The 25,321-nt window shown below is 46.4% G+C and overlaps 1 protein-coding gene and 1 long non-coding RNA gene across 2 annotated transcripts in view; one reads left to right on the top strand and one right to left on the bottom strand.

Moving 5' to 3' along the window:
• Nucleotides 1-4,759: 4,759 nt before the first annotated feature.
• On the top strand, nt 4,760-21,016 carry RAX (retina and anterior neural fold homeobox). Its single transcript, XM_069627068.1, has 3 exons — nt 4,760-5,572; nt 8,033-8,268; nt 19,488-21,016. The coding sequence occupies exons 1-3, from the start codon at nt 5,284-5,286 to the stop codon at nt 19,944-19,946; spliced, it is 984 nt and encodes a 327-aa protein (XP_069483169.1). The 5' UTR covers nt 4,760-5,283; the 3' UTR covers nt 19,947-21,016.
• LOC138511405 (uncharacterized) overlaps nt 20,741-25,321 on the bottom strand; it is a 74,044-nt gene continuing 69,463 nt past the window's right edge. The window contains exon 2 of the long non-coding RNA XR_011280613.1: nt 20,741-24,821. This is a non-coding gene — a long non-coding RNA (uncharacterized lncRNA). The remainder of the gene's footprint in view (nt 24,822-25,321) is intronic.

Here is a 25,321-nt window from a genome sequence, read left to right as displayed (position 1 = left end):
ACTGTGTGTGTAGCCCACTGGTGGTTTGAGGCAGTGCCCTCCTGTGCTCACAACATAGGCAAAATGGGTGGCAGCCTATTTTTCATGTTTTCCCTGTGCACTCTCTGGGGAGTTCTGGCCATCATGATGTTTTCCATGCCAATACTGCACAGTTTTATTGTAGGGCTTGGGTGCATGGGTAAAAACATCCCACATAATGGAAAACACAGATTTGCACAATTCCTTCAATATTTATGCCAAAATGCACTCTACTTCACAGTAACTGTAGCTCAAAATGCTGCCGTCCAGTTTAGGGTTCTGTTATGGCATCCATGGCTATTTCACACCACAGCTAACGGAATTGGCTAGTCTTTACTACCCCCTCCCACCTGTGTGCTGATAGGACAAGGGATGGGGGAGTGCTTTGGGATAGCTGTGGGAGGAGAGAGCTCTATCTCACTTTGACAGGTGGGCTTGGCACACTTTTAGGACATAGAAATCTCACTACATGGCAAGTACCATACATTTCCAAATCTTTACATGTCTGAATATATTTACAAAAACCAACATTTTAAAACAAATCAGATGAAACTAGTCTGGAGTCTGCACGTCCTTTCTGTGCAGAGATACGTTTTTTCTTCATTTACTTAGGAACTATATAAAAAAATATGCCATTTTACAGTGGTCATATTAATTACTACCGACTTGCTTTTACCAACGTTTGCATCTATTGGCATCACAGGAAGACCCAAATCACATTTTCATCAATAACTTTAGCTGTATTTAGCCCACCAATATTGTTTTAGCATGGTTATAAGGAGTTGGCTGTCACCTTTCATAAAAGCATGGAATGACGGTTGTGCAATGTATGCTCTCCATTTTATGGGATGAAATGTGTTTCTCGCATTATAAATCAAGGTGCTGTTTCACTTTTCCTTTGCTTGGCCCCCACCTTTTTTTTAAGTTTCTCTTTTTCTCTTTAGGCATGTGATCTAAGCACAGATGCCTGTGTTTAGATTCCACCTCCCCCTCCAATGCCTAATGGCCATTTTTTTATGGGACTTGTGACCTCGAGGTCACAAGAGCTGCCAGAACTGACATGGCGTATCTGGTCTTCCCCGTGTTTTCAATCTAAGAGTATATTCTTTCATGTATTTTTAAGGAAAGGCTCTGATTGATTAAGACAACTAGTCCTGAATCTCCAGGGCAAAAGAGGGAGGTCCTGGAGTTTAGTTTCACATCTCAAGAAATGGCCAGCAGCACATGGCCTTTTAAACTCACCCACAATTACTTCTTTTAAATTACTTCTTATACGGCACACAATTCAACAATATATGTGTATTGCTTCTGAATGTTACATGTACATGAGAACACCATGCCCAAGCTTGAAAGACTGGTGGGTATTTCGATTGGCATCCTGTCAATTCAGAGGGAAAAACTAAATTACATTCTTTTACTTAATTTACATGTGAAATGCTCTGTTTCCTTGCAGCTGCTTGGTGCACAATTCTGGCATCCCATTGAAGATTGTGCACTGCTGTTTCATATATGTGAGTGCAGCTCGCCATGGATTTGTCAAAACATCATTCCCACATGCCTTTCTCTTCCTTCATGAAATGCATTTTGCATATCTGCACATTTTGAAATGGAAGCCCACTATCTTTGCTTTGGGATTCAGGTTCACTATGTTTTAGGTCCAACAACATTTTGTGCTAGCTTTTATTTTGGTGCGTGTTCACAAATTACTCTGGCTTCTTTATTTCTGGCACCCTGGGGCTATATATCACCCCACAGGTATAACCATAGGACACAGCCTGCCCCAGCTGTAACAGTACACTTTACAAGCTTAGGTAACCTGACAGTGTATGGTAATTATGGTATAGTGTGATATGCTTAGGTATGGTAGCAATCGTATGATATGGTATGATACTGAACAGCACAGAACAGTACAGTATATTATGACATGGTATTCTGCGGTGTTTTGTGAAGTGGTATGGTCTTGTATAGTTTAGTACAATTAGGCTTAGCATGGAGTATGGTACGGCACAGATGGGATGGTTGTCATAGTATAGTACGCTAAGGAATGTTATTGTATGGTATGGATTTGGTATGGCATAGAACAAAATGGAATGGTACTCTAGGTATGGTATTGTATTCTAATTTATAGTATGGTATTTTATGGAAACATATGGTATGGTATGGTATGGTATTTTAGCTAAGTATGCTATGGCACAGTATTGTATGCTAAGGTATGTTAAGATGTGGCATGGCATGGTATGGGGTGGTATGGGATGGCATTATATGCTATGGTGTTTTATGGAAAAATATTGCATAGTACGGAATGATATGGTACTGTTGGTAAGTAGATTATGACACAGTATTGTATGGTAAAGTATGGAAAGATATGACATCATTTGATGCAATGCTGTGTGACATGGAACACTATGGAATGCTGTGGTAAAATAGGCTATTCTTTGGTGTGGTAAGTATGGTAGGAAATAATATGGTTTGGCACCACATGGAAAGGTCAAATACATTATAGTATGCAATGGCATGTTTTGTTTTGTATGTATGACATCGTTTGATGTGGTGCAATGTAATATGTCCTATGTAATGTAATGTTATATCATATTCCATTGTATTTTTTTGCGTTATATATTGTATGGGAATGTTTTTGTTAGGTGGCGTTATGTACTCTCATATAGTGAGTGTTCAATTGAATTAGTTTGTGTTTTACTGCTGTGTTGTAATGTGTCATTTGGTGTTATTTTGTACTATATCACACAATGTTTTAATATGTGTTGTGTTTTGTTTCATATTTTATTAAGTGGAGTTGCCGTTTTATGTTAGGCTGTATTATCACACCACTTTAGTATCCAGGATTACAGTGAAACGACCGCGTGACAAACAGGTGTTCAGTACACACAGTGATATTGCCATCCTCATAGAGCTGGGCTTCCCCCCCCCTCCACCCCCCAGTGCGAAGAAGCAGCCTCAATACCTTGCAGGAAATCGCATTAGCTTCGGCTGTGCCGGTACAGTACACCTCACTAGTTAACTCCATAAAGGAAGAAACGGTATGTGTTGCTTTTAGATTTATTCCAAAATATGGTTTCTTGGCCGTTTGTAGGATTTCTCTGAATAGTTTTCTTATTTATAACAGCAATGTGGTATATATTGGCATGGGTTGGACTTTTGGCATGGGCATTACCTTAAAGAAGGGCCCGGGGTGTCGGTCCCTTATGATATACCCGTGTCCACCTGACAGAAATGGGAGTCATTCAGTGCACTGCAAACACCGTTTCTGGAATTTTCCAACTGGGAACCGTGAAGCCAGAAGCTCTCATCCAAACCATGAGAGAAAGTGGTTTGTATGTTACTTATATTGCAAGCAGTGGGAACCAAGCAAAGTAACAGTGTGTTTTATCATAGTATATGGCACCTGCGTTGGACAATATGTGCTGCATAGAATATTCATGAAATTTTATGCGTGGTAAATAGGGATTTTGCGTGCCAAACCGCGTGTGAAATCCTGTTTGCTGATTCATGGAATTGACTGTGCAGGACTTTTGCGTGCTCTGCAGGGAATGTGCACAGGCTCAGCGGCATGTCTCTGCAAGGGTCGAGTGCCCTGCGCGAGACACCTCGCAGAGCGTTGGCATGCGCATAGACCGGAGTAAGCGGCAGAACTCGCAAAATGGGGAAAAATAACAGAAAATGTGGGCGTTCCGGGGACGGCCCACGCAAGTCGATCGCACGCCCACAACTGTGCAGGTAAAATCATATTCATGGATCTGACAGCGCAACCTCACGTCAGGGAAATGACCATGCAAAACGGTCAACATAACCTCCACCCAAAGGCAAGCGTACAGACACTTGCACATAGGAATTATTGCACATGTTGAATTTAGGGGTGTGTGCGAGCAGTCCGGGTTCCGATGGAATTTAGGGTGGCACACAAGCAGTGTAGCGGAGACAGGGACGGTTTACGGGGGTTTTTACGCATACTTACTGGGAAATAACTTTTATGATACATGTTGCGCGCATGTTATTGGGGGCTGGGAATAGTTATGGGGACCCCGCGTAGTGTCGCTGAGGTGCAGATTTGGTTGCAGGGGATTCCCATCACTGTTTCAGGGGTGCATGTGTTCACTGCTGCAGAGCACGCAAAGCTAGCTGTATCAGGCTCTTTTTGCTTTGCCAGGGAAGTGTCGGGGTTGTTCCAGCGGAGACTTGCGTGTACGGTCACTTTGCGTGAACAATTCCATGAATACGCGGACCACGCAGAATAACTTCTGCATGCAGGCTCACGCAGAGGCGTTCTCAGCGCAGCAATTACGGGATCTCTGCGCACTTTTCCATGAATCAGGCCCTTAGTGTTTGAAAGAGAGGGGCTACTGAGAGAGCAAGGGATAGGTAGAAAGGGGGAGAGTGAAAAAGCAGAGAGGGGGAAGAGACAGACATCAAAAAGCGAGAGTGGGGATAGAAAGAGAAGCGCAGCTGACAGAGCGAGAGAGAACATTAAAGAGCGAGGGAGAGGAAGGTGGAGAGTGAGTGAGCAAAGAGAATGTGAGAGGGAAGGTGAGCGGGAGGCGTGGTGGGGAAGATCAAGGGGATCCTAAAGAGAGAGAGAGAGGGGGGGGGCGGGAGAAAGTAACGGAGAGATAAGAGATAGGACCCAAGAGAGGGTGGATGGGCGATGGAGAGAGCGCTGTGTGTCAGGAGTGGGTATTAATTTTACATTAACTGCGTAATAATGATATATGTTATGTGTTGTTCGCTGGGTGTTTTTTTTTCTTCTTTCCAAGTGCATTAGCGGTCAGAGGATGAGATGTGCCGTGAGGAGGGCTCGCCTTAAAAGTCCATGCTGGGCAGGACAGAGCCATTCCTGACAGGGGGTCACGGGGAGCAGCTGATCCTCCGCCCCAGGGACAGGCGGAGCCTCTGGGGGGAGCTGCGCGAGTGACTCAGAGCAGATTAGCGGAATCCCAACTCTTCTTAAGAGAAGCTTGTGCGGCGCGCCCGGCCTCAGAGCGCCCGGCCCTTTCTGCAGGACTCGCAGTGCTCGGCCTGGGTAATGCGGTACATTTCTAAACTTTGCGCGACTTTGACCGAAGCTCTATTGGAAGCGTAGTTCAGCCGACTGCACTGGAGTTTTCGGACTGACCACTTGGATGTGTGTGGTGACCGTTTGGGATTAACAGACCGCTCCTGTGCATCTGATGTGGTTCCAAAGCGTTTAGACAGCGAACGACTGCGAGTTCCTTGACGCAACGCAACTCAAGCAAGGGCTGCGCCTCCTCCATGCACCTGCACAGCCCCTCGGTGAACATGGCCGACGGCAGCTACACCCTGGCCGGCCACCTAGGCAGGAGCCCCGGGGGGCACCCGTCCAGGCTGCACAGCATCGAGGCCATCTTGGGGTTCACCAAGGAGGGCAGTCTCCTGGACTCGCTGCAGGGCGAGGAGGAGCCCAGGGGACCCCAGGAAGCAGGCAAGGGGGGCCACCGGCACTGCTTCCACAAAATGTCCGCTAGGGAGCAGCAGCCCCAGGTCCCGCAGCTGGGGGGCTCCGAGATGGAGGGCTTCGAAGGTGAGTGCGCTTAAAGAGAAGGCCAGTGCAATATTTGGGACGACCGTACTTCGCTATTCAGTAAACCCCAATACGGCTTTCTGAGATGGGGGCAGCGGGGTAGAGGGAGGGCGGTGGGGGTCATCCCTGTCGCAAGTGCCAGGTGATCCTTACAGGTGTTCTCTACTGCATCCAGCTGCTGGCACGTGGGGTTTTGGCATCAACTGGACTTTTTATTATGGCGAAAGCGACAAGGGGTGGCTGGCTCATTGTGACTGTTGTTTTCATTTTTGTGTAACTGGTAGTACTTTCCTTTCCTCCCCCTCTGGGCATATATAGTTGAACAGCAAAAAAAAACATAGGTCAGTGGTATTCAAACTTTTTTGCGCCACCCCTTGAGTAAAAACATTGCTGCGCCCCCTCCCCCTAGATACAGTATATGCTTACATGTTCTATTAAAGGCCGTCACCTACTCCGTGCACCCTCCCCACACACCCTTCGCGCCCCCTGCGGGGCCAGCCTCACAGTTCGAAGACCACTGACCACCGCCATAAGGCGGAACTGGGGGCAGTAGAGCCCACGTGTAGGCAGTTTGCTGGAATTTGCAGCATGGAAGGGAACTTATTCAAGCCCACGAGCCCTCCCCCCCCTTAAACGTGAGGGACGCTTGGAGGTGGCAAGCGCTAGCGTCACGCGCATGCTGCGTGCTACTATGTTGCATTCCTGTTCGGAGAACCTAATGACACATTGGCACAGAGGTCCGTTTGCAGGTGTGCGCATCCCGCGCCCGCTTCTTGCTGTAGCCTCAGGGCACAGGGAAGAACCCCGCGTGGACGCGAGAGCTGCGGCGCCGCGCCACCCGCGGGGCACTTCTGCATCCGGGGGCCAGGTGGCAGCATTGCACGTCCTCGGCCAGCCATCCCCAGTGTCATGCCGGTCTCGATAAAGGAGCGTGTCTCAACATTACAGACACCAGGCGGGCAACTTTACAGGTGTGTGTGTATGTTTTTTTTTAGAATTTCGGCTCTGCCCTGCCGACTTCTACAGGTAAAATGATAACAATTCTTGCTTGAGAAGGCATGCTTGTGTGTACTCCTGGTATGAAATATGTACATTAAAACTAAGGGCTTTATTCGTAAAGCGTTTTTCAGTTGGTGCATCGTATTGAAACCGCTTTGTGAACCAGACCCTAAATAGCCCATGTGTTCTATATTTATTTATTGTGCATTTGTAAGGCGCGTATACAGCAAGAAACTGTGTTTCAAAGCGTGCTGGGCCTCAAAGCATATACACGCATTGGTGTATTTTAATATGTGTAAACTGCCACACACACCAAAGCTTCAGAGCACTACGAGACAAGACACGACACAACGCCTGTCATTTAATAACTATAAGACATGTAGTTTACAAGCCTCGGGCGCACCTACGCGGCCGACGGGACCTGTGGAAGTCTTTACCGGAGGCGCATAAACGCGCCGAGCTGTCTTAGCCAGCCTCTAGATTTGCTTTCTGTGGCCGACGTCACCTGTAGAAGTCTCCACAGGAGGCGCATAAGGGCACCGAGCTCTCTTAGCCAGCCTTTAGGTTTGCTAGCGGGGACTATCGGCAGGCTCTCTGATAACGAAAGAAAAACGGTGCACGACATGCCAGTCTTGTTTTAATGTGTAATTATTATTTGTAATTTTCCGTGTTCCAAATAATTGCCTCGGTGAACACGTGCCTCTATAGCGCAATGAGGAGGGACGTTTGGGCACTTTAAGTCCTCGGTGTCAGGTGAATTCACCGGCCGCGTGTGGTGTTTCTGGCGCACCTCTAGGCGGGCCGTGGTTGACACGGCGCTCATATGAAGACATGTTACTGTACCCGAAGACCGCTGACTGCAGCGGGGGCAAGTGTCAGACACGGTGGCCGGCAGAGGCGGCGGTGTTACAAATAATTCCTTGCATTTTGCAAATTGTATGGGGGGGGGGCATGTTTCTTTATCTTCGTGCGTACCAATACACAAACCAAAAAACATCGCCGTTTGTTATCATCATTATTGTACTGTACTGTAATACAATAAGTAAATAAATAAATACAATTACAGCAATCATCATTCAAACGGCAGGCAGGGAGGTGCGCAATAGCAAACACAACAGACGACACATTGTGTAATCAAATTCAAATTAGATTTTTTTTATCCATGCAACAGTCGCGTGAATCATTGATTGATCGATTGATTTATAGAGCGCTTTACACCAAGGCGCTGGTTTGTGACTAACATTTACAAATGTCGGAAAGAAAAGTGTCAAGTGCGATTTTTGTCTTGGGAATACAATTGCATAACAATGCTGGGTATTTTGATGAAAGAAATGACAGAAACATCGATATAAATGCATGGGTTCTTGTGATTAGTGACGCATGATAATAATAATGGCGGGCCGTGGGCCGTGCCTCTTGTGTCAGTGCACCGCTCTGAGCCTCCTTTCCCTGTCTCCGCAGAGAGCTTCGGCAGCGCCCCCTCCGAGGAGGGCCTGAGCCCCGGCCTGTCCCCCTGCAGCGACGGCAAGGGCTCCGACGAGGAGCCGCCCAAGAAGAAGCACCGGCGCAACCGCACCACCTTCACCACCTTCCAGCTGCACGAGCTGGAGCGCGCCTTCGAGAAGTCCCACTACCCGGACGTGTACAGCCGCGAGGAGCTGGCGCTCAAGGTCAACCTGCCCGAAGTGCGCGTGCAGGTACTGTGCGGGTGTGGCGTGCGGGCGTGGCACGGCCTCGCGGGGAGGGCGTGCGGCAGAGGGGGGCACGGGGCATCACAAGGCAGCAGGCACACAGGCATTGCATTTCAGAGCCTGGCAGTAGCTCTGGAGAGCGTCACGGGACACCGGCATAGCTTAGCATGACGTGAAAAATCACAGGTCAGCAGCGCATATGCATAATTCAGCGGGGTGTGGGGGGGGGGTGCTAGATGACAGCTGAGCAGCGCGGGGGGATGCTAGATGACAGCTGAGCAGTGCACACTGCACCGGCATAGACAGCAGGGCACGCTAGATGACAGATGAACCGCAGCAAAGTCATATTTTAGCAAGGAATATTAGATACCAGGCGAGCAGCCATACACGCACAGTTTAGTAGGGAATTTCAGATCAAAGAGAATTAGCCGCACAGGTATAGTTTAGCAATAAATACTAGATAACTGTTGAGCAGCAGCCCAGGCATAGTTTAGCAAGAAAGAGCAGCTGTGCACGCATAGTTTAGCAGGGAATGCTAGATGACAGATGAACCGCGGCAAAGTCATATTTTAGCAACACATACTAGATAACAAGTGAGGAGAAACCCAGACATAGTTTAGCAGGGAATGCTAGATGACAGAAGAGCAGCTACGCAGGTATAGTTTAGCAGGGAATGCCAGATCACAGGGGATCACCCACACTGGCATAGTTTAGCAGGGAATGCTAGATGACAGATGAACCGCTGCAAAGTCATATTTTAGCAATACATACTAGATAACAAGTGAGGAGAAACCCAGACATAGTTTAGCAGGGAATGCTAGATGACAGAAGAGCAGCTATGCAGGTATAGTTTAGCAGGGAATGCCAGATCAGAGGGGATCACCCACACTGGCATAGTTTAGCAGGGAATGCTAGATGACAGATGAACCGCTGCAAAGTCATATTTTAGCAATACATACTAGATAACAAGTGAGGAGAAACCCAGACATAGTTTAGCAGGGAATGCTAGATGACAGAAGAGCAGCTATGCAGGTATAGTTTAGCAGGGAATGCCAGATCAGAGGGGATCACCCACACTGGCATAGTTTAGCAGGGAATGCTAGATTACAGGTGAGCAGCAGCAAAAGCATATTTTAGCAGAGAATGCCAGTTCACAGGGGATCAGCCACACTGGCATAGTTTAGCCGGAAATGCTAGATCAGAGGTGAGCAGCCACATGGGCATAGCATAGCTGTTGCAGCGTGAGATGTGCACTGCCAACTCTCCGGTGTAGAACGGTAGCATTGAGCAGCAGCTGTGTGTTTCTTGTATATTATATTCAGGGGGGGGACTGGGAACCAAAAGAGGCCCTGGAAATAATGTTCAAAGTGGTCCCATATTACACATTTTCAGCAAGCCCAACCCTTTTCCTATGGGAACGTGTGGAAATACCACACAAAAGAGGCCCAGGGTGTAGAGTCCTACAGGGAAATCTCCAGAGTTCCATATAGGCCAGCCCACCCCTGATTATATGGCACACTGCCTGATCCCGAACTAGCAATTCCTAGCGCCAAGACTATCTTTCATCTATGCAGAGACCCCCAGCCCCACCCCTGAGTTCTGCGGATGGTTTCACGCTAGAGATGTGTGTTGTTACTATATGTGTTCTGTTTGTATAGTGCCAGTTGTCCCCGGAAAGGATGGGGCAGGGCCCCCAAGCTGCCTAATACATATGCATAGCACGTGCAATAACCAAAATGCAAAACCTGGTGCCAAATTCACAAACAAGCCCAGCAATAACACTACTCGTGACTGGAAAATAGCGGTCATAAAATGCGCTACTTGTGTCCCGCCCTCAGTACAAGAGGGGATCGAATACCGGGTGATGTGGGCAGGACGCCTCCTTACTTCCCCTGGGGCAGTTCACTTCATAGATCCATGACACAAGCGCGCAAAAGGGCACACACCGACACACGAGGACAGAAAGAAAACGGGGGCAACTCGTCGGGCCGATATGCAGAGCGTTTCATTGATTAAAATGTGTTTGGGGCCACAAACCCTGATTCATGGAACCGTGCAAAGTTTATTTTTTCCGGGCAAAGTCATTTTGTACTGCAAAAATCACTATGATGTGACTTTGCCTGGACTTTGCACAGCAAAAATACACTTTGCACGGTTCCATGAATCAGGGTTTGTGTCGGCGGTGCAGTGTCACTTTGAATTGGGCAAATATTCCATGAATCGGGCAGAAAGTGACACTGGGCGAATTGCACCTGAGTCACAAAACACAAAATAGTCCATTTGGTAGAACCTATCCCCGAACAGATCACGTCGTCAACGTGGGAAGGAGCGGGTGTGCAACTCTGCGAACATCCAATTTGCATATGCAAAATATATGCGTGTGGAGGACTGGCCAGGGGGGCGGGCAGTGCCAGTGAGCCACACACCTACAAACACAGGCAGGGCATCCGGCTGAAAACGATGCGCCAACTCACCATGTGGCCTGGTCCAAACTTGCGCAAGTGACGCTTGGGAACTGGGCACATCCGCAAGGACAAAGGCAACTTTTGTTAAAAATGGTTCCAAGGCGCAGATTTCCTGAGCGAAACGAGTACTGCTCACTGAGAACAGGGGGGCAGCTGCTGCCCCGACTCAGGCTCGCGGCCGCTGAAACATGTTTCATGCCACTTTTTTACCTTCTCACATGAATGTTCCCTACCGAGAACTTGCACGTGGAGACAGGCTCATTTGTTGTGGGTCAGGATGTTTATAGGCAGTTCAAACCCCACACAGGCTGCAATATTTCTTTTGAATCAAAATCCGTGTGAATGCATGAATGTACAAAGTTATTTTTTTGTGAATTACCGTACACCTCCCAAAGAGTTTCAGAAATTGGCCCGTGTCTTGCAGAATGCAATACCTTTCATAGAATTTGATTATTTGTATGGCAACGGGGTGCAGTACATTTAAGGCCAACGGGGGAGCTCATTGTTGCAAAAAACAATGAACAAACATATCGATAACTGTCCTTAGCATCGCAGTAAGTGTGGCTGCCACGCAGCGCCCCGAAGCGCTCGCCGGCATCATGAGGGCGCTTCAGGCACAAACGAATACGAAGGGTCTGATTTACACCAATGTTTTAAATGGGAAAGTCAGTGGTCAGTACTTCTTTTCCGTGCCCGCCATTCCAACCGCACAACCCCGGGCGTCTTATGTGTGGACTTTTAAAACAAAAGCACAATGGCCTTCACTTTTCTCACGTGTCCACCGTTTTACCAAGCGATGCACAAGTCTAGGCTGACCGGCCTTATTTAAAAGATTCATGGAATTTGTAGCGCGGTGCAACACACACCGTATTTAATACACTTTGCACTGCTCCATGAACCTTTATAGTGTTTGTTGGCAGTGCAAAGGCGCTTTGCACCAGTGAAAAGGCGCTTTGCACCGCGCGCTGAACATTCCACGAATCAGGCCCATGTTTTCGGCCCCGAGCTAAGTGGACTCGTCTAATCCTGAGGAGGCGGGGGTCAATGCTTATGACTTGCTTTATTCCCATGGCTAAACTTTTCTTTTTCTATTAAGCCCTTTAATTAGGGCCGGTTTATCTTTAATCCACGGTCATTAAAATGCTGAAAACCCTACATTATTTACTGGTCATCTGTGAAAAATCTGGGCGCGCCTCCAAGTGGTTAAAGATGTGTGTGGGGGAGGGGGCGCCAGAGCGGGCACCCCCGCTCCTGCGGCGACGTCTTCTCTGGCAAAGCGTCACCACACGGCACATGCACAGGAGTTAGCGAGTTCTCTAGTGGGAGCGCGCTTTTATTGCTGTGCAGTGCTCTTGCTGGCATGCTAGGTGTTTTTAGCATGCAGGCCCATCCCGTCCGTCAGGTTCTCAAATATTTTGACTTAAAACACAAAACGCGGGTTCGCGAGGAGGTTGCAATAGCTCGGTAGGGTCGCCCTTCCTCCTGAGCAGTGCTGGAAAAGGAAATAAATAATAAATAACTGCGGGATCACTGGTGTAGTCTGGCGAGGGGGTCGGGGTGGCGGCGGCAATGGGTGAGGGCGGGGTCGGGGAGCTGTTGGCGTGCTGGTTGTTGGTGAACGTGGAGATTTTCCAAGCCCCTCTGCCCCTCCCCCTATAAATAAACATTTATATTTCGGGACATTCATTCATAAAGTAATCAAAGAGAGGAGGAGTGTTTCAAATAATGTTGCAAGCAAAGTATAAAAGGTGCACACCTTTTAAACCTACACATCTGCTTAAATAATTTGTGCAAAGTGCAAACCTAACACGCACATTCTCTGTGTTTCGACCAGACATTCAAGAGGTCTGGTAGTTAAGTTTCTCCTTTGAGCTTTGGACGTGTGTTCGCGTCCTGGCTTTGGAAAAAAAAAACAAATTGAAACCCTTGAAGGACACGGGATCCGGGAAGACATGTTTTGCCGGATCGCGGATCGGGGGAAATCCGGCCCAAATGACCAGAGCTGCTGCTGAGTATTCTGTGCATGTAGGTGTTTTGGGATAGAAGGGAATAAATCAAGCACACTTCCCTACACATTCACTGAGAAAAACACAAGTGTTGGCTTGCAGTGTAGCCCGCGTCCGTCAACGTACATACACAATAATATGAAAACGCGAAGATGTTGAGACAATACATCAAAAGTGACCCCATTTACCCTCGGAAGTGCAAACACCACTGCGTTTGGACTCCTAATCCATGAAATCCTTTGGAAGCATTTCATCCTCTGAGCTTGACCCGAGGGAATGAAAAGAGCAGACTTTGGTCATAAATGCCATGGCAGGCAGTGCGGGGCTTGGAGAGGATGAGGTGGGTGCTTGAGGGGGGGGGCATGGAAGGTTTGCGAGAAGTCACGATATAAATGCATCGGGAGTGGGCAGTTCAAAGGCGCAAACCTTAATAAGAAATGCATTCCCAGAACTTTAAAATGGTGACCGATTCATGAATATTGAAATGGGACTCACACTCCTGAGTGGAGCCAGTGAACGTTGTCCGATAGCCCTTTTTAAAATTCCTCTAGGTTCTGGCACATTTTATCGTCTAGTCAATGCTTGGAAAATGCTGATTCATGGAATTATTTGCGCCGAAAAACGGGGATTTGTGCGCCATTCTGCCCGCAAATCCCCATTTATTAAACGGATTTGCGGGCAGGACGCACAAATCCCCGTTTTTCGGCGCAAATAATTCAATGAATCAGATTAACCTGTTATTCAAATTATTTTCTTTCAGAATTTCGACTTTGAAGACATTGCGATCCAAAAGATTTGTCCATCTGAAGTGCGCCTTGTGTGTCACAGTAAGAAAGATTATGGTAGTAAAAGGGAACTTGTTATGGAAAGTCATAAGAAAGTCAGCCAGCTGAGATCGAAGTCAGGAGGAACTAAGGGGGACCGAATTCAACTTCACTCTTTATAGTCACACTACTCTTATTGCAACCACAGTCACAGTTTCATAACTGTACTTTTTGCATTTAAAGCAGAACCTTTTGACTTTACTTGATAGTTTCTTTTAAGCTACTCAGATGGCTGAGCGGGCAAGCAGGAAATCGGTGCATAAGACCTTGGTAAATGCTGCTTCCTGGCTCCTGTGCGTGTGGCTGGGGATGCTGGGGGGAGGCGCTTGCTCTGTTGAAAGATGTCGATCTTGGGAAGTATGCTGTACAAGTGAAGAAGGGACCCGGATGTGGTTGGTGATTCCTTCCGGACTGCTTCAGAACCCCTTCCAGGAGAGAGGGGAAGACGATGAGGGCAAGTTTGTATGTGTCGCTTGCACCTTCCTGGGAGAGGCCTGCTTGTAGGTTGAGCATAATGGGGACAAGGTGAGCCCTATGCTGGGCACAACGTCTGCACAGTGCGGTAGAGTGCAGCATGGATTAGGGGTAGCCAGGCTACGATTGGCCCCTAAGCCTTTCGGCCCGTAGCTGGCCCGAAATCGTTCCTGGGAAGTGGGGGCCGGTTTCTGCCCATGCCTGGGACGGTTTTTGCAACACCATATTTTTTGTAGTGTACTTAGGAACAATGCTATCTGATGCCACTCCCTGTTTTGTTAAAGGGTGAAAGGTCGTGTTTCATCGCTTCTCGGGATGTCACTTTGGGGTGGGGGTCAAATGACATCACTTCCGGTGATGTCATCAGTGGTCAGGTGTCGTGAGGAGAGGGGTGGGCCACTTTTTGGAGGCGAGGGGTGGGCCACTTTTTTATGGGTGTCCGGGCCTATTTCTTGTCCCAGTCCGACCCTGAGGGTAGCGTGCAGTTGCAGGAGGCATCCAGTCCCTATTGCTCGATAGTGTAGCAATGCTGGCCTTCTAGGTGTCGCTAAAGCGCCATCTCTAAAACAAAACTATTGCATTAGAGTACAGCTAGGGAGAAATGGCATATGATGAGGGACACAAAGCTTGTGGGTATTGTTTGGATGCTTTCCCAGTCATTGACTGCTCACGGTCATCCTAATCCCTATGGCCATTCCCATCCAGTTCATTCCCCTCCCCGCCCAAAAAACCTCATCAAAGGAACTCTTTGAGCTCTCTTTAATCAAGCCTTAGCATCAGACTTTGCACTCGAAGTGCCTACCAGTCTTTTCTCAAAGCAGTCTTCTGAGAGTTATTGACTTAATTGGAGTTGTAAACATGCTACTGGTGTAATAAAAATGTCTTAACCAAGTCTGCCTTCAGGCACTCCATTTATGAGCACTATGCATGTTGTTCACTGAAGTCTTGCTTAAAACAAGCATTGGCAAAGCCATCAGTTTTGGCTTCTGCACAAGTATTAGGCATTTCCAGGCACTGCTATTAGATGCCCAGGTACTCGTACCATTTTGCACCTGCTACCATCAATAGCCAGTTAATAATACTACAGTAGTGACTGGCAAGTGCTTTCCCCAGGCCTACACTAAAACACCCAAACTGTTGGCATTTCCAGTGCTTGTTTTTTAGTTGGTGGGGACAGACGGGGCAGTCTATGCCCAAGGAAGCAGTCTTCTAAAAGAAAAGATGTGAAACGCCTCCTCCTCTTCCTCTGATGCTAGATATCAGGAACGGTGCAGAAGAAGGCTCAAGCGATCTAGACGGCCGATGCCCCGCTCCATGCCCCGCTCCATGCCTAAACAAGGACCGGCAAACGTGTTCTGTATTCTGTGAAGGAGGCAAGTGCAGACAAAAGGCAGAAAAAAGCAACCCTTCGCATGGAGACTTTCCACGAACCCCTACTTGTGCGCAGAATCAGAAATGTTTCATTGAGGAGGGGAAAGAGTCTCCACTCAAAATGGAGGCGTAGTATGGTTCCGTGTAAATCATGCCCAACAAGCACTTAATACACCACGTGATGAGTCGCCTACAGCCGTAAAACCATCACAATACTTTTCAATATGTTCTTTATTGCCCCACACCACTCCTCCCTTGTGTCTAGAGACTGAATGTGTGGACATGTGGGCCCCTATATTTGTGCTGCCCTGCTTGGTTTTATACACCTATAAGGAGAGGAACCCAACAGGAGGACTGTACTAACAGGTGTAATTCATTCCCTGTTTCATAATGGCATTGGATTGGTCCTGTGCAATGTGATATGATAGATTTTTTATAACGCCCTTAATACCCAGAGGTTTATAAGCGCGGACCAAACCTGTGTTGCTGTGTCATCTTGTTTCCAAGGTGAGCACGTTGCCCCTGAGCTATCCTCCCAAGACAATAAGCACTTGGTCTTCCCCCAGGAGTTTCAAGAGCCAATGACAGAACACATTCAGAGAGAATTTAATTAGCAAGTCAAAATTGGGTGCCCTCTGTTCATATCCATGGATAAGTTGATCCTCAGGGAATGGCAGCGACCCAGGAAGATCATTCGGCCCCTGTTCATGTCAACATTATATTCATTTTCAGCAAAGCAGAACGGTGATGTCTGGAAGGTTTTGAAATAACCATGTCGAGGGTCTTAAGTGGGGTGGTTATTTCTGGGGCCGGGCCCCAGCAGTCTCCAAACATTTCTAATGAGCCGGGGCACATATTGGGCTCCTTCAGTCGCCACAAAAAAGCACAAGCCAGGTTTTTTCCTGAGCACGTACTAAATTGGGTGACAGGATTTTTCCTGAGTGAGCACTAGATTGAGTGATTACCAAGCTGTTCGCAGAACACATTAAGGGAAGTGAGCATCCATTGCTAATCAAGCAGGAGAGCCACCACCACAATCCAAAAAGCAAGGTTGTCCAAAAGACTATGGCCCTGATTCATGGAATTCATTGCGCAGTAAATAGGGACTTTGGACGCCAAACCACGCACTAAACACCTTTCGGCAATTCATGGAATCGACTACGCTGAACTTCTTTTTTACTTTGCAGGGAATTTGCGCCAGCTCAGCATGTCTCTCTTATCCGCCGAGTGCTTTGTGCGAGTCACCAGGCAGAGCGTGAGTGTGGCCTGCACAGAGGCCAGAGTAGGGGGATGAACACAAGAAATGAGGAAGAACAAGGGAAAACGTGGGCGTTACGAGGGATGGCCCGCAAGCAGTCCAATGCAAACTCAGAAATACGCACAACCAAGCGTATTCATGGATCTGACTGCACAACCTCACATCGGGGAAATGCCCATGCAAAGCTCTCGATCTATCCGCCAACCGAAGGCGGGCATACAGACACTTGTGCATAAGAAGCACTGTAGGCTTGAATGTTGGATGTGAACGCAGACGGGGGTCCGATGTAAGTTAGGGGTGTGCGCACGCAGTGTAGCGGGGTGCAGGAACGGTTTACAGGGGTTCGAACGCAGATTGACCTGGAGTATTACCTGAGTTACGGAAAATGGTACGCATGTGGTTGGGTTGCCGTTAACAGTTAAGGGGGGTCCCGCGCAGTGTCACAAAGGTGATAGCTTAGTTGTGGGGTACCCTATGCAGTGTTAGCAGGCTGCATGAGTATGCACACGTGGGGAGCACGCAAAGGTAGGAATATGTGGCTGGATTCGCTTTGCGTGGGAGTGTTTCGGGGGCGTACTGGCTGCAACTTGCAGATAAAGTTACTTTGAGGGAAAAATCTATGAATACGCAAAGTGCACAGGATGGTGTAATATTAATTATCTTGATACACTCTCAGGTTCAGTAGCTGATACTTAGGGCCTCCAGGGAGCCTTCGTTATGGGCATTAATTGGTGATACTCTTGGGACTTAAAGGTTTTCCTCTTGATCGATCCTCAGCAAGGTCTTTGGTTCCGGCCTCGGATTTACCATTAGTATTGAATGTTCTGCAGTCACATCCCTCTTGGGCCCTTAGAGTCGGTAGATGTTACATGTTGTTCAATGGATTTGATCTTCACGATGGCTATCACTATAGCTAGGCACCTGGGTGGATTGGTCTCCTTGTTAAATAGGGAGACCTTCCTAGTAGTGAGAGCAGCTACTCTGGGTTGGTTGGAGAGAGGATCTAGCCTTTTGACCTAAGATTCTGCCATCATTCTAAAGACATGTCCTTCTTCCATGGCCTATGCTTTGTGGGATGAGTGTAGGTTGTTACATTATATGAATGTGAGACGAGGCATCTGGTCTACTTAGAGTGGAGCGTCTCCTTTAGGAAGTCATGGTTGGTTTGTCGAGCCTGGGCAGAACGGCTCCTTCCATGAAATTGAGGTGATTCATTAGATTCCACAATTTTATTGTGGACCAAATATAGTGGTGTTGCTTTCATCTGCAATTCAGGGAGGCTCTACAAGAGGCATAGTGTCTTCATGGGCCAAAGTCAAGGTATCTGTACGGCAGCCACATGGCAGCACGTTTGGTAGAGGTGTGCTGAAGGCTGCTGTTCAGTGATCTTTGTATACTGAGTTGTTTAAAGTCACTGGTGTTGCGTCAATTCTGGAAAAGTGTTGATTGATGGACTGAAGCCCATGGACCTGGGCCTGGCTCAGTTTAAGGATTTACGCAAAACAAAACAGGTGATGGCTGGATGGTTGGAATGAATCCTAACCTCTGGCATTGCTCTGGGGAACCCTCCAGACCATCGTTCTTCGCCTGCCAAGCCATTACAGAAGGGGAAACAACCATATGCAAATCAGGCTTGGTCTGAGGAGCGACATAAGGAAAAGGGAAGGATAGGTAATCACTAGATTACTTACTGGTAACCCTCATTGCACTCCTGGTTCTACCCTTTCTTGGGAAAGTCTTCACATCCCACCTTCATCCCAGAAGTTGATGGGCTTCATCCTTGAGACGGGGTGAGTTACAGGATGCTAATGGGGTGAGGGTAAGCTTTATACCAAAAATTGTCAGTTTCACTGTATTCAAAAGTGTTCCTGTCTTGAGGCGGATCAAAACATTTTTAAGGACTGCAACGAATAAGAGGCAGACTAGGAGTAATGAGGATTACGGGCAAGTAATTTAGGCACTCATGATATGACATACAAAATTACTGATTATGTCATTCATGAGGACAGTGATATCATCACATATAACACCCGCAATCGCATTTTGTATAATAGATTACGTATCTTTTTTGAATTTATAATAACACTCGTGGTTTTCTGCTGTAAAGTGCATCTTACAAAACACAGCGTTAAACAAAAAGCAAACTATTGTAGCAAAATATGACACACTTCTAAAGGACATAACACAATGCACATTAGGGTGGGCATTGGAGTGATTTGTAATGTTGCAGGAGCCACGAAGAAATGTTTGCTCTCACAGAGCACGGTGCTGAAAGCCTTGTCCTTGGCACAGTGTCTGCTTGGCATTGCTGCCGGCACGGCGAGGAGGTTCGCTTTGCAAGACACAAGGCTGCCTTTAGGCCACGCCTGGGAATCGTTAGAAGAGGGACACTTTGAATATCTACAGCCCGCCTCTCGGTGTCTGTGCCGGAAACGCCTGCACCTCCCTGTCTCGGTACTAACGCTGCATATATAAGATTACTTTGGGGGGGGGGGGGGCAACAGTCCAAGAGCAAGACCCGATGAAGGGATCCTCCTTCATCAGTGTCCGCATTGCTCTTTCTGGGGGCCTATTTCATGCTTACAATAAACGATAAGATATTGATTGATTGAGGGGGGAGATGTCCAGTTATGATGCAGCAAACGTTTTAATGCCCAAAAAGACATAATAAACAACAGGACATGTGGTAACTGCTATTTTCTGTGATTGTCGGTGACGCAGGATTGGGTATAAAGTAATTGATTTTCCCTGCTCACCAGATGGTCCCTCATAGTTTTCATCAAAACTGTCAAAAAGCTTCTAACAAATGTCAATTTCAATTTTCTAGGTCTGGTTCCAGAACAGAAGAGCGAAATGGAGAAGGCAGGAGAAGCTTGAGGTCACCTCAATGAAGCTGCAGGACTCACCAATCCTATCCTTCAACAGGTCCCCCCAGTCATCCACCATGGGTCCGTTGAGTAGCAACCTCTCCCTAGAGTCCTGGCTTAACCCGCCGTTGCCCAGCAGCGCCCCCTTACAGACCCTGCCAGGATTCATGGGCTCACCACAGAACCTTCCCAGTAGCTACACCCCACCTCCCTTCATGAACTCAACCCCCATGTCCCACAACCTGCAGCCTATCGGGGCCATGGGAATGGGCCCTCCTCCACCATACCAGTGTGGGGGCAATTTTATGGACAAGTTCCCCCTGGAAGAAGTGGACCCTAGAAACAACAGCATAGCTGCCTTGAGGATGAAAGCCAAGGAGCATATCCAATCTATGGGCAAACCCTGGCAGACAATATGATTTGGGCGGGAAACCGACGCGGGTAACTGGACAGGCATTTTGCCTGAGTGAAAGACTATTTCAAAGCCTGGCATACAGTCTGACTCAAGTGGAAACATTGGGCAAACCATGGCAAAATATATGACTTGGGCAGACATGTATGGCAAACTGTAGAAGACAAATGTATTATGGAGGAACAACATTGCCAACAGTGGACACACGAGGACAATCTATGGCAAACAGTGGCAGATAACCTGACTCCATAGGACACATATGACAAGCAATGGTCGATAATGAGGCTAACACGAAAGAGTAACGCAAGCCCCGGGTGACAGTGTAAGTTAGGCGGGAACTTTCGCAAACCAGGGCAAGACCGTCAATACGAAAATAAGCACCAGCTAAAGATAAAAAAAAGACTCCATCTCGGGACAAATTTTAAGTTTAATCTGATACACAGACAGCACTGATTCTTATGATAATTTGTTTAGTTTCTTGTGTGTATTTTCTCATCTGCGTTTTTGGTTGCACCCACTTGTTCTTGTTTCCGGATATGGATACTTTGCTGTTTCATTTTATTTGATGGTATAGTTTCTAACATTTATTTATCTGTGATGTTTTTGGGTTACTCTGCAGTCACCAAGAGTCCCTCTCTTTCGGTTCCCAGCATTGGTGGCAGACTCTGTAAAATGATTCTTTTTCTTTTATGTACCTATCTGATATTATATCCTGCAAGTCTTCATTACCTGGCAGGACTGGTCATCAATTTCTTTAAAGTTAGCAACCATCTATGAAATGCCCAGCCAATCACGCGTCGCACAGAGAGCAACCATCTATGAAATGCCCAGCCAATCACGCGTCACACAGAGAGCAACCATCTATGAAATGCCCAGCCAATCACGCGTTGCACAGAGGGCACCGGAAGTATGAATCTGAAGGACTTTTTTTAATTGTCAGTATTATTTACTTCTTAGATTTATTTTACTTTGTGAAGCCCCAAGTATTTCTACTAAATGTTTAATTTCTTAATATGATTCTCACATTAGGATTTACGAACTGGATTATTTTTCTAAATAAAGATCCGTTTAAAAATCTATTTTGGGAAATATACTAGCACTGGCAAACAATTGTTTTTATAGAGCACTTTCTGCCAGAGCCGGTTATTTTTGTATCAGTTTAACAAACAAGTCCACAACTGTGCTGTTGTGACTTGATGAGCAGATCTTTCTCATTGTTGTAGGGGGGAGTTGTGTTGTGGCTTGATGCACCATCCTACTGAGGGATGATGCTGTGAGTGGTGATGCTGTGGAATTGTGTTTGTGTGAGTTTTCTGAGTATCCTGTAAGTTATTGGTCAGTTAGAAGACAACTGCTTCCATATTATAAAACATCTCCAAGCAAGCACCTGGCTTGGGAGGCGGAAGCAGAGCTCAGGGCGGTTCTTAGAGTAGTCTCCCGAGCAGGGCTGAACATGTGAAGGACATGTATGGGCTGCAGTGAGCACTTAGGTTACCGTTCACATGTGTAAAGCAGCACTAACCTGGAAGACAATTTTCTGGAGCAAAAGGCTTGCATGTGGGCTAATTTGCATACCCACCATGCCTTACTGATGTAACTTTGATCTGGAGGTGAACACCCAGCGACGTTTACCAGGTGCTCTGTGTTACTCAGCTCAAATGAATTATTCTACTTTCACATTTCAGGTGAAAGGATGTTTTACAAGCCTTTCCAAAGCCACCATAACTTTGCTGGTGTTTGTGACATATGGCTGAAAGTTAGAGAATAAGCTCTTACAATAATGCCCATCCATTTCTTTGCTTTTTGAAATCCAATCAAAGATACTTTTCAGTGGACCAATTTGAGTATCTTTGTACACTTCTTGATACATCATTACTATTGAGTTATACAAATACCAATCATAAGGGTACTAAAATGAACATAATGTTCAGTTTATGTGCATCTTTGGTGCAACAAATTAATTATGTTTGCAAGTAACAGTAGGTGTATGTGTACAGATTTGTAGGACATAGTCTTGCAAGAAATGATAGCCACCATATGGGCATGTGTTTCTCCCCTGACGCCTTTTCTCAGACGTGAAGTGTTTAAACCCGTTGCCTGTTTATTATCAAAGTTGTCATTATTTCCTTGATTGGTGACAAAGAAGTAATCATTTGCGAGGCATTTACAGTCTCACGGAATAACAGATCTTACTAGGCTATGGACCTGCCAAAAATCTTTGTTTCATATAAAAATATATGTCAATCTTACTTAGCAACTGATACTTTATATGCAATCCTACATAATTACTTCTTCATTAGTGTCACCAATAGCGAAAACAATAACAGCGTTGTTAATAAACAGGCAACATCCTTTCACTATAAGCCTTGAGGAAGTGTATGTGCACGAATCACAGCCCCACATGCATTTTTGCATGAATATTTCCCGTGTTATGTAAAATGTCTACACTCACCGACCTCTGTTACTTGCAAGACTATTTCCTTTGTTGGACAAAGGTGTTACATAAACAGGGTGTTTATTTTTAATTTGATTCCAAACGTGAGCTAGAGATGCATAACTCAGTATTCATGATTTCGAAATAAACAAGCAAATTGAAATTGGTCCTCTGATCAATAATGAAAGGTTGGGCATCTATCAATGAAATGTTGGGCACATAGGTAAAGGCTTATTCTCTAACTTTCAGCCATTCAGTATTTCTATGGCTTATCAAGAACCCTTTCCTAAACATCCTCAGGCAACCACACACAATTTGTTTTCAAATGTGAAGTATTTAGTATACCAGAGGACCGGGGTTCGTGCTACACAATCACCATTCAGCAGAGTACGGAGGTCCCAATGAACCCTCCCCCGGTAAATGACAGAGGACTCAGCCACGGGCAATTTAGAACTGTCCTTTATTTTCCATAACAGACAAGGATCATACATGAAACAAGAACTCTCCAGCAATCACAGCTTCCGAGCCAGTGTCAGGAGTGTCAGGAGTTTTTGTTAGCACATGTCACAAGTTGGGGTTCTTCCCCAAAAACCTAAGAGTTTACACCATTGGGTGGCTGGGGTGGTAGTGCCTTAGATCGGCACACCCAATAATGATCCACTAATACTGCCGTCCCAACATTCATGCCTGGACACTTTACTGTGTCCTTGCAGTCTTTGTTTTCTCCAATCTTTACTTCCCCATCATTCTGGAAACGTAATGCTGCTTTCTTCAGTGGTGTTATGGGCATTGGTCCAGCTTCATTCCCCACCCAGGTCAGTAATTTCGCTCTTGCATCCCATTCCTTTAGGCGTTTGTAGTTCTCTGCCTGTATTGTGTTTACTGGAACTGTGAGGAGTGTGTGTGCTTTGCTCCCCACTACAACTTCTTTTGACCCTTCAGCTTTGTATACCTGGCCATAAACAAGCATCTGTGGTCGTTCCCAGCATCTTGATTCTCCTCCTATTTCCTTGGATCCCTTCTTAGGACATGGCAATTCTTTCAGTGTTATTGTTTTGTCTCTCCTTTCTGTGGGCTGCCAGTTATGTATTGTATAGCCTGGTCTTTTATTTCCAATAATTGACCATCATGTCAGGGGTTTTGATGTAGCTATCTTCATATGGGAATGTTGTCTTGGAATCTTCCTCGGGTAGTTAACATGGACAGGTACATATGGCATTGTGTTCTTGCTGCTGGTATTTCAGTTGCTACACATGTTCTGGAGGCACTCATGGCATAGGGGATAAGAGAGAAGACATAGCAGCTCTGCCCTGTGGTTTGTGTGCCTACTTTAGTCATGTGCTTGTACCACATGTTATGAGATACTCAAGCACTATCAGTGAGATAGAGATCCACCCCTCTAATGTCTGCATCAGCACTGCGTCTACCTCTCCTTACTGTACTTACAGTGCTTACCTTTCCACCTAACATGGTCGTTCCTCCTTTGGGGTTGTGTTAGTAGGGGTTACAGCTATAGTACTTGTAACATCCAATATTTGCCAGAAGATGAGGGCAAAAATATTACATGGGAATAAGACACAGGACACAATAAGCATTCTTTTAATAATATCACACATCACTTACTCTTCTCTGCACTCTTGTGTAGCGTTGAAGATGTTTGTTGCCCGCCTTCAATGCGCACACAAAGGTGTTATTGTATAAGTATTTTATTAATTCAAGCTCCGCCAACTTGATGTTGGGTCATTACAAGAAAGAATCATTGTTCCCAAAAAGTGCATATTCTATTATCACGAAGAACTGCAAGCACAGAAGGGTTTCCTATCTCTAGGTGTGGATAGGTTTGGGACAAATAAGCTATAAAAACCCAGAAAAACATTACGATGGCACCTTCTTGCGCTGTTCGATCGCCTAACAAATTGAACAAATTGGTCTTGGAAGGTTTCAGGATGAGGATCAAGGGGAAACATGGGACAATGCAATAAAAGCAGTCATACTTTCGCGAAGAATCCTGTCAGTGTGCAGAAAGAAAAATAAGAAACAGACAGTGTGCCCTCACTCCAGATGGGTAGGAAGTCCTTTCCCTATGTCTCTTGCTCTGGAACAAGTAATTATAGGTTGGCCTCTGCTGGGATGTGATGCTTCTAGGCAATTTATTCGTTCTTCTGCTTGTGGATCATTGGCCCTTTCGTTATTGGTGCTAAGAGAGGCCACTGCTTTGCAGTGCTTGATGTCACAGAGGTAGTTCCAGGCCTCCTTTTCTCACAATTTTACTGCACGATTAGTTACTTGTTCTACTATATATGGTCCTGTAAAACGTGGTTTGTACCACCATCTGGTAAAATCTCTTAACAGCACCTGGTCTTCAGGATACAGTTGTGGTTGCTTCAAAAGTTCCTTGTTTGGTTCCAGGTTGTTCTCTTCTGTTTCTTCAGGCCTCTCCCGTTGTCCCTGCAGTTAATGAGAAATAAAAGAGGCATTAGCAATCAAAGAAGTGGTGTACTCGTACATTTCCTGACCCAATACATCAGAATTGTTTTCTGCATATTTCAAAGTCCTAGTGGGAGGAGTCAGGCGAAGTCTCATGCACCGTCCTATCACCATCTCATGTGGGGTTAAATGGTGGTGGGACCCTGATTTTTTGCTCAGCGTGAATAATGCTAATGGAAGACAGTGAAGCCAACTCTTGTTAAACTTCTTTTTAATTTTGGCAATGCTTTTCTTGAGAAGCCCATTGAGGCGTTCACACATCCAGTTTGCTTGTGGGTGATAGGCACAAGAGAATGTGTGTTATATTCCCAAAAAGGTTGTGATGTGGTGAAACATATCATTGTCCAAATGAGGACCATTGTCAGGCCACAGGATCTCGCACATGCCCACATGCCCCATAATGGGAATATTTGTCGAACGAGGAATTCTGCTGCTCTAAGCGCATCAGGATAGGAATAGGG

Source organism: Ambystoma mexicanum, chromosome 6p (genome assembly GCF_040938575.1).
Source record: "Ambystoma mexicanum isolate Mex_15411 chromosome 6p, UKY_AmexF1_1, whole genome shotgun sequence".
NCBI lineage: Eukaryota > Metazoa > Chordata > Amphibia > Caudata > Ambystomatidae > Ambystoma > Ambystoma mexicanum.
This window is presented reverse-complemented; position numbering and strand designations above follow the sequence as displayed.

Bases quoted from the DNA above. Each gene is read 5' to 3' on its own strand.
- RAX (XM_069627068.1), top strand. From the start codon at position 5,284: ATGCACCTGCACAGCCCCTCGGTGAACATGGCCGACGGCAGCTACACC. The intron at 5,573-8,032 runs GTGAGTGCGCTT...CTGTCTCCGCAG, and splicing joins CGAGATGGAGGGCTTCGAAG to AGAGCTTCGGCAGCGCCCCC. The intron at 8,269-19,487 runs GTACTGTGCGGG...TCAATTTTCTAG, and splicing joins TGCCCGAAGTGCGCGTGCAG to GTCTGGTTCCAGAACAGAAG.